This window comes from Echinops telfairi, unplaced genomic scaffold (genome assembly GCF_000313985.2).
Source record: "Echinops telfairi isolate 266 unplaced genomic scaffold, ASM31398v2 ScPeMD7_7468;HRSCAF=8506_0, whole genome shotgun sequence".
NCBI lineage: Eukaryota > Metazoa > Chordata > Mammalia > Afrosoricida > Tenrecidae > Echinops > Echinops telfairi.
The window spans coordinates 67,688,737-67,698,401 of NW_022111369.1; the positions used below are offsets into that span (position 1 = coordinate 67,688,737).

The 9,665-nt window shown below is 42.6% G+C and overlaps 1 protein-coding gene across 1 annotated transcript in view; it reads right to left on the bottom strand.

The window, feature by feature from the left end:
* Positions 1–2,164: 2,164 nt before the first annotated feature.
* The window catches only part of CLOCK (clock circadian regulator), an 87,575-nt gene continuing 80,074 nt past the window's right edge, over positions 2,165–9,665 (bottom strand). The window contains exons 22-23 of the mRNA XM_045284083.1: positions 5,849–8,442; positions 2,165–5,789 (exon numbers count right to left, since the gene is read on the bottom strand). Coding sequence (XP_045140018.1) covers positions 8,263–8,442 — 180 coding nt within the window. The 3' untranslated portion in view covers positions 2,165–5,789; positions 5,849–8,262. The remainder of the gene's footprint in view (positions 5,790–5,848; positions 8,443–9,665) is intronic.

Below are 9,665 nucleotides of genomic sequence, written 5' to 3' on the forward strand. Positions count from 1 at the left end.
GTTGTCATTCATTCGTCTGCCATGGGTAGTGACTTGTCATTTGAAGAGACTGAAAGCACCCTCATCACAAAGCACTGTCAAGGCCAACAGCCAATCTGCAGTAGTGCTGTGGGAAGGCAGCCAACCACTTCTGTGAAGAGCTCTAGAAAGTAGTACATCCTGATGAAACGAAAGCTTTTGGACACTTTAAAAAATGTATTGCAAGATTGCAAAAACAGCCCCTGGACGTCAAAGATAGGGCACTTTGAGAACTCTGTTAGGACCCTTGGCCACATCTCTATTTTTTTTGCAGTAATGACTGAGACAGCATGGTTCACAGGTAGAATTCTTAACCCCTGCGTAGGAGAGACCTTGCTTCGCTGTAGATGCACCTCCTGCACAGCTAAGACCCTCAAGTCAGTGGAAGTATGGGTTGCTGATGCAGGGAAAGCATTTTCGCGGAACTTCCAGATGAAGATGTACTTGGAAGAAAAGCCTGGCGATCTTCGAAGTCAGCCGGTAAACACCATGAAGACCCGAGAACAGGCCAGTCGGCACCTGACTGGACTGTTTCTCACTGTTGTGCACAGACTGCCATGGGTTGGGGCTGACCTGATGGCAGCCACCTTAGGCTATTATAAACCAGAGATAGAGGAATTCTAATATTCTTCATCTCAGAAGAGAGGAATCCCCCAGTTGGAAAGAACTGGTGCTATCATACTCCAAACTTGGTAGTTCGGGCAGCCTGGTTCCAGGGTCTCAGACCTACGTGCAGTGCAGCTTTTCTGAGGGGCTGCCCCTGGAGCAGGATGGAACTGTGCCGAGAATCTGGTCGCTGAAGCCTAAGTACTCCAACGAGGTAAAATTTACCAATTAAGAAATTAAAGTATCAATAGTGATGTTGAAATATTTAATAGCCTTTTTTTTAAAGCCAAAATAACATGATTCTTACAAGTGATGTGTGACATACACAGGTGTTAGCTTTTGAGAAATGCAGGCGATACCAAAAGATATCACAGCACTGAGGTATTTTTTTATTCTTAAACTTGCGCAAGGAAACAGGCAGGGTCTGATTATTTTAACTTCCATTTATGGGGGAAAATGCTACTGCTTGGCTCTTTTCTATAACTTCGGGTTCAGAATACATTACACGAGTGTATGGGGACAGCACTGTATACAGTACAGGGCATTTGAAAAAGCTGTGCACACTGTCACCTGGGAAATCGATCATACAGCAAGAGGCCTGCGTGGAAGAGGTAGGCTACAACACATCCTAGCTTACTCCAACAGCTTCAGAAAGTAGGAAGAACACGTGACCCGTCAGGAACACCAAATGAAAAGGGCAATATTGGATCCACATATTTTATATGGTGTCTTTCCAAGCATACCCACACCGACTCGGGACTTGTATAAGACGGAGTGGAATGGCTGAGGGGTTGGTTTGAACCGGGAACCTTTCTGGTAGCAGTTAATCACATAACCACCTTGTATAACTTGTGGAATCGCTGGAGAAGCTAATATAGCACCATTGATAGGTTCCTTATCTCTCCTGTTAATGTCCAGTCCAATTTCAGAATTTTGGTAGAAGGCAAAACCTGTTAAGATCTGTGTTTCATTTTGGTAAATCTGTTTGTATTTCAATGAAATGTTTAAGGGGGGGAAAAAAAGGCCATCCTTGACTCAGGAAAGATCAGTTTGCCATTTCCAGTTTCCTCCCTCAGGGAAGTCAGCCAAGAGCTTCTTGAATTTATGTAAAGCCAAGAACCAAGCAGTAGGATGGGTAGTGTGCAGCACACCCAGAACCACACAGAACACAGGCATTTGGCAAGATGTCACAACTACCAAATGAGAGCAATGATTCAAATTTATGAAGATCAACCTGCTTCCCCCTTCTGCACTCACCACTTTCAACACAGCACTGCTTTAGGCTTGTCTTTGAGCTTCAACCTTTATACAAAGTAAATGCAAACATACCAACCTCCTGAGGGCCTTTCCCCAACTCTTAAAGTAAAATACATTTTAAACTAATCTGAGTGGTCCACATGACAGTCTTGCCCAAATGTTTGTTAGAAGCGGCTTAGTCATATAACATCAACTCCAATTGCACAGCCTCCCCTTAACTTACTGGCACAGCCATCACCACCAGTGAGCTTGCCCAGGACAGGCGACTCGGACACACAATAGAGACCATTTGAAGGTTGTTTTATTAAGTGATGCCACAGTTTGTTTCTTCATAAATTTAAAAAGCATACATTTGAAAACATCACCTTCAATTTAACCCTCAGGTTGAGCAACATGTTTTTCATCATTAAGTTTAACTTGTAAATGATGTGGTTTAATTGCCACTCCCTAAGGAGGTGCTAGGTGGTGCAAAGAGATACCGCTTAGCTGCTAAAGAGAAAAGTTGGGAGGTTTAAGTCAACACAGACACCCCGGAAGAGAGGCCTGGTGATCTCCTTCAAAAAAAAAAAAAAAAAAAAATCCCAGCCAGGTAAAACCCCACAGAGGAGAGTTCTGATCCATGATGTCGCCGTGCCCAGTACTTGGTCTGTGCTGCTCTGGAGTTGCCCCAGGAACCCTGCAGTGTCACTAGATACTGATGCAAGGCGGAGCCTCGCCAGTCCTAGGCTTTCAATGTTCAAACACAACTTTGCTGGGGCTGGGGTGGAGGGTTGGTTTTATATCATCTTACAGGGTCAAGTAACACACTATGTAAAGACAACAAATTGACAAAAGCATTTGCTTTTTCTTTCTACATTTGCCAACTCTGATGTGGATGTGATAATGAGGGCCATCAGAAGCTGCCCATCACTCCCCTGATGTTTTCTAAATCCTTAACTTTTCCCAGAAATAGGCGAAGCAGGTGGCCGCCATCCTGGCCTTTGGCTGTGTTTGGGAAGTTGCACTACAAAATGTGCCCATACAGAATCAAAGGCAGCAAGTGAACATAGAGACCAGCTGGAGCTTTATGAAGCAGACTTGAAAGGAATTGCCTGCTTTTCTGACCCGAGTTTGAGATGTGGAGGGACGGCGCCCTGCAATTGGCACCCGTGTCTCTAAAGGATTACCGAACAAAACCCCACAAATTAAATATGACACTGGCATCACCTTTGACGGGATGACAACACAAAGATATTTATAAAAACACAAGTACATTTAGCCATTTTTATTTGAGAAACCCAGAGAACTGCTTTCAAAGCAATTGTTTCCTTATACCACTCCAAAGCCTTCCATAAATACTATTGTGATTGTCACTTGGCGCAGCACCTCAGTGTTTGCTGGTGTGGTCACTGAACCGTCTGTTCAAACACAAGACCCTGGTTCACTACGGAGCACTTCCTTGGGGAAACCCAGCCAGCTTAACAACACTGTTCAAAACTCAAAACAACCTGTGAAGTACTTGTTTATTTAAGAAAAATAGGTAAGGAATGTAGTGTTAAAAATGATGATATGGGGGAGGGGATATGAAAAACAGCATCAATATCTCCTAGGTCTGCTTAGCTTATTTTCTTGCGCCTTCAAAGCTGTCAAAACACCCCGAATTAAAATTCTGCCAGCAAAATCCACTCCCAATATTTCCATACGAGACATTCAAGTAAGACCAAATTAAGCATGCTTTTTTCTTTCCAGAGTAGTAGTTTTCTCAGTCCTTTCTGTGAAAAAATTATTACAAGAGCCATTCAAATGGAAACACTGAAATAATACGTCGATATTTTGGGGCACATTCAAAACACTCAAGAGAAATTCATGATGTGGTGGTGTATTCTGGATTCTCACCACCAGTCTCCTCAGTCGTTCTGTACGTCTACGTGCCTTGATGCGATGTTCCTAGACTTCTGAACGGAAACAGGCTCCTTGGTCTCTGGGTGTCCACGTAATAGGCAAGATAGGTCTTCAGTAAGGTCCACATGCAACACGGAGGAATCTACAATCTCGACGCCACCACGTTCAAATCAAAAGTCAAAAGTTCATTTGGCTACCTTGAAATCACTCCCATAAACCTACTATGGTTCACTGGATCTAAACATTTCTCAGAAATGTGTCATTTTATAATTTCACCTAAGTGATGATTTGGGGATCCTCTAGAAATAGTAAATGCCTAAGATAATAAACGTTATCAAAATGAGTAATTGCAATAAAGTGCTTGTTACATTTCAAAATGATGCTTTTCAACTGTGGTAGGTTGTTTGAAAAGTGTGTGCTATTCCTCATAGGGAGGATCCCCGGGCATGAGAGTTGCGACTTCTCACCTGTCTCAGAGCAGCAGCACTATCTTTTGGTAGGCTGACGGTAGGCACGTTAACCCATGTGCATGAGGCTATACTAGTGCTATGGCCAAAAAAAAAAATAAGGGGCGAGGGTGTAAATTAGAAAAGTGGGTCAAGTGGAAGGTTCCTAGTATCCTTGTAGTTATATACAAATATATTAAATATGCTATAAAAATAGTAGACTCTTTTCCTTTGCAGTTACTTCAGAAGCTCCCTTTAGAAGAATGCTCACCCAACCCAAAGTTGAAAGGTTTGCGCTCTCTATTCTCTATGAAAATGGCAAGTGCCCTTGTGCTGTTTCTTCTCCCCTCAACTAAGAATTCCCATCAACCTGCTCCTGACTAGACTCACTCAACAATATTAATATCCAGTGTTTATACCTTCCAACATTGACTCCCGTGGGACAAAGAACAGGGTTGTAGGCATTGGAAAGGTTGTAGGCTTGAATGAGTTTTACACAAATACTTATCAACAAACTTAGTTACTAAGGAAATGTCGAGAAAGGGAAAAGCGGAGGCAAGCAACACTAGAGTAAAATGCCTTTGTGATCCACTTTAAGAAGTTTGCACCATGAAGCACGCTGAGGGGCACTCAGGATCTCTACCTGTCTGCGTAGAGTAGAACAGGCCAAGCCGAGTTCTATCTAAGCGCCCCTCAACAGAGCTGAACTGCTTTAGAGCTCAGAACTTTAAGGCAATGACCATCATCACTTCTGCAGAATCCAGCTGACTTTTCACTATTCTGCACTGAGCTTGACAAACTACTCAAGGTCACCGGCGTCCTTTCAACTCTAGAACATTCCTGAACCAGATTTAAGTGACAAAGCAGAGGACTCCTCAAATGACCCCCATCAGTTAGGATGGAGTTCAGAGATTGAATTGTAGTACCTATTTACATGCTCACCCCAAGACCCCTCCCCCTGAAACAAACAAACAAACACACACACATACATTCACTTTTCCTCCAACATTTTCCACTCTAAAACTGGAGTACTAAGTGTCTAGGTGCTGGCTTGCTACCACCCGCAGCAGCAATTCTGTTACTTCTCATAGGTAGGTCTCCTAGTTGCCGAACAAGGCCGTGCCATGCCGTATTGCAGCAGAGTAACTCCATAGCAGCTACCATTTTCCCTTACTTCAACAGTTTCCTGCCTTCCTAAAAAGTGCCGCTCAGAAAAAATGCTTTAAGAAAACTGACTATGTGTCGAGTAAAGCAGAGGGTCAAGTACAATCTTTAAGGAGCTGAGAGGGGTTTTCGTTGGGTATCTTCATGCTGTGGATGTGGGGTTTTGACGACTTTGGTGACAGAAGCTCTGAAGAAGCAACTGCTTTTCTGCTCTTTTTTTCAACGCTTCAGACGGCGGCAGGAAAAGGTGTGAGTGGTTCTTTTAAACTTGGCCATTGCTTAAACAGGAAAAACCTGAATCACGAAGGAAACCTGTCATGTTTTCTTTCCATAGTATTTGAGGGATAGGAAATCCTCAGACTGGGGGAGAAGAATGTGAGTAAATAAACAGTCGACAGATTTGTCTTGTCTGTTAACCTAAGTACATAATAGATGTGAGTAAATAAACAGTCGACAGATTTGTCTTGTCTGTTAACCTAAGTACATAGTACTCACTGTTCACCATCTTTTAAAGAAATATGGTACTGTGATAGGAAGCCTTACAGTTCTTCATATTTGTTTGTTGGCTAACTCCTATTCCTAACTCTTACCAATAAATCAAGGAGGCACGACTCTAAGCGCTAAGTGGAATGGCATGATACGGTCAAGAAAGGCAACGTGAAGCGGGGAGACAACCGTTTTGGTACCATCTTCTACAACATCAGTTGTGCCTGCATACATGTATGTGTCTGCACACACATGCTGACAACTTTTCTTGACATACATGGGCGTGATCACGCAGCTAGGACTCCTTCAGGGAGAGCTACGGATGGTCTCGGCCGCTGCTCACAGAAGGGGCGTGCATCGGCTGTCTTTGGTGGTTTCGCTTCTGTTTCAACATTCATTTTCGGACTCCAGTGTGTGGCGGGTCCAGTTCTCCACAGAAAGATGAATGAAGCGTCCACCTCAAGGGTGATGGCGGAGAACAGAAGAGGCCGAAGGAATGACCTGGCTTTTCTCTGACCCCTTTATTGAGCAAGTCTGCGTTGTTCTTTTCACTCTTCAAAGCTTGTGTCTTAACCACTTCAACTCTGTCATAGTTAACATTTTCCTTTAGGGTCCATTTTGACTTAGGTTGTTGCCTTCCTTTCTCTCAGCAACATTTTAACATGCAAATCTGGCATTTTCCTTTGTTCGGTAGCTGTTACCAATACCATAACACGTATAAAACGCTTTTTTTTTTTTAAGTATCTAACTTCTGTTGGAATTTATTACCTTTACAATATGTTGCCACAGGAAATCTTAGTTAATGCTCAGAAAGCATACAAGTTACAACATCCTAATGTTGTAGAGAAGGCACAGCCAATTTCTAAAACTTCTTTTCTCACTGAAGGAAAATCAATTTCATGTGGAGCAAATATTTACTGGCAATTCTTAATTGATTCATTATCTTTAAAGGAAATTAACCCACTAATTTAGGGAGATAAATTTGGGATCACATTCCTGACTTTGGTAGTAGGATGTCATTTTTTAAATTTTAAATTATTCGTACCTCCAGTCCAAGAGATTCTGAGCAGTCTGCACAGGAACATAGGGTGACCACCGACACCCACACGCTGTTCAGTGTCCTAGCAGGTTTCAAAACTGCTACCGAAACCAGAAAATGAGCTCAAGATGGTGAACTATCACCTGAATTAAAATCAAGGCACTATGGGCTTTTTTTATCCCCCCTCAAATAACCCTGAATCATTTCTGACTAAAAGAAGCATTGAAATTGTGAAAGATAATAAAAAAGATTCCAACATATCTTAAAAGTTAAAATTCCCACCATTGAGAATGTTAAAAAGTGCCTAAAACGTGTTTTCTGTGCAAATTTCACTCCTATAACTGATACATTCTTGAAATTACTGTCAGGCTTGCTGAAAACCACTTATACAAATATTTCCAACAACATTAAACTATGAGATCAAAATTCCCAACCACCTAAAATAAAGCAGTGCAATCCTATTTTCAAACAAAGGTAACTGAAAACTAATGAAATGATGGTATTTCTGAATAACTTTAAAATCCTGCTGTATCAATAATTTAACCTGAAAAAAAATCCATTTCCAGCAGCACATCATGCCTCACTGAACAAACTGTGACATCACAGCTAAACTATGAGCAAGAGATTGTGCCCCAGAAAACGGAATAGAACACTACTGTGTTGTAAACAAAAGGGAAAACGGGTTGTGTTAGTTTTCAACGGTGTCAAAATCTAACGAGATGTACTCATATCTATAAGAGAGAATGCTTTCATGCAGCATACAAACTTTTTTGCTTTCTCCTTTTATCCAGACATATACATAATATTTTTACAGCATCTGTACAACAGAGAATCTGAACCCACACGACTTTCTGAGAGTAATCACTGTTCTATCACGACCAGGACAGGGAGCGGAGCTTAGGAGGGGCGTCTACGGAGTCTATTGGACTGACTGTCTTCATGGCATCGTTGTAAGCAAACCCCTGGCATGGCCATGGTGGTGTGTCCTCTGTAACACTTGATAACAGGCACAGGACCACTGAAAGTTACTAACATCGTCAGTGCCTTTCTGATCCACTGGAGGTCAGGCTTCATAACTGAGCATCTTAACATTTGGCAATAGACTCTTTTCCATCAAAAATTATCTGGGCAACGACAACACTGTCAGGATTGGCTATGTCCCTGTGGTTGCCTGCTGGCTGGTATTTCATATCCACCTGCAGCACTAGGCAGCCTTTCCCTGCCCACTAATCCTGGGAACTACAACACTGAACACTGCGTCTCCGGATGCTGCTGGCAAGTCCCTCCTGTCCTCAGATCATCTGAGCAACTCTTTATGGGCCAACCTTTTCCTCCCTTGATGTCAGAGAGGAGGCAGGCTTGGTGCTACTGTGGTTGAACCTTGGAAGGGTCAGTCAAGCTGTCAGTCCTGTGCCGACCAAGCTGCTGCTGCTGCTGTGACTGGTGTTGCTGGTGATGTGCCGGAGGGAAAGCGCTCTGCTGCAGTGGAAATGCCGCCGAGAGGATGAGCTGAGCGGAAGGATTTCCGTGGAGCAACCTAGAAGTCTACAAAGCAAACAAGGATTATATGCCATTGCTTTCTCTCAGCAGTGCCTCTTCCACCTACCATCCACTAGGTTCCCACTGCACACGGGGACAAGGGCCTGGTGGGCCACATGGCTGCCCTAAGTTTTGTTTTTTCATCAAAGATTCAATGTTTGGAAATTCTTAGGTGGCTTTTCCTCTTCCTGTTAGTATGTGTGACAAAATTTAATTTTTAAAGAGATCTGAGCTGGAGATTTTTATGGTATGCAAAGCAACAAACCACACATTCTTTAGTGTACATGTCTAATAGCGCCAACTTGAAACCGTGCAAGTTAGCATAGCTATGAAAATGAAACGAGGTCAAATGGGCATGGCATGTGCTGCCCCAAGCCTGCGTGGCTGCCCAGAGCAGCGGCGTAACAAGTGGCTGAGGACACAGGCTCTGAGCAAGGCTGGTTCACCAGAGTTCGAACTTGGGCCAACTACTTTCTTCTCCGGGCCTGCTTCTTCATTTAAAAATATAACGATAGTAACAGTGCCTACCCTACTGGGTTTTTATGAAGATTAAAATGAGTTTAAACATATAAAGTCCTCAGAACAATGCTGAGCACCTAGCATGGGTCTTAATATTAATTGCTTAGGGAAACACCGTAGTAATGAAGAAAAGGCTATGCAGTCTTGAGTCGTATATGTAGCAGGAGGTATATAACAAAGCAAAACCAAGGCACAGGAACTGTAGTAAGAGCCTGATTTGCATTTTACTCTGCCAGTTATTAGCTTTACAACCTTCGTTAAGTCTCAAACTCTATGGGCCTAAGCTTCTTTTATCTAATTTCTACTCTGGTATGTTGTTCCTAAATTTACAGGCCTAGGACACAAAGGAAATCTGCTTTAAAAAGCAGGATTTTAGAATGACTGTTACTTCCCACTACTGAAAATACCACTTGATGAAAAATCCCTAATTTTGAAATGGAATTGTGTGAGTGATTTTTGTATCTGGGTGGGGACGCACACGCACAAGCACACGCACACGCACACGCACACGGAGAAGGGCAGATCTTTAAACCTGAGTGAATGTTACGCTTAGTCCCAGACTTCAAGAGTTTTTACTTCTTAGAAAAAGTTACCGGCTAGCAGAAGAATCCAAGATATTTATGGATAGATCTCTCCATGAGTCTTATAGGACTATAAAAGAGATGCCTTTAGACAAAAGTGTTATGTAAGTAAAAACAAACAAAAAAAAA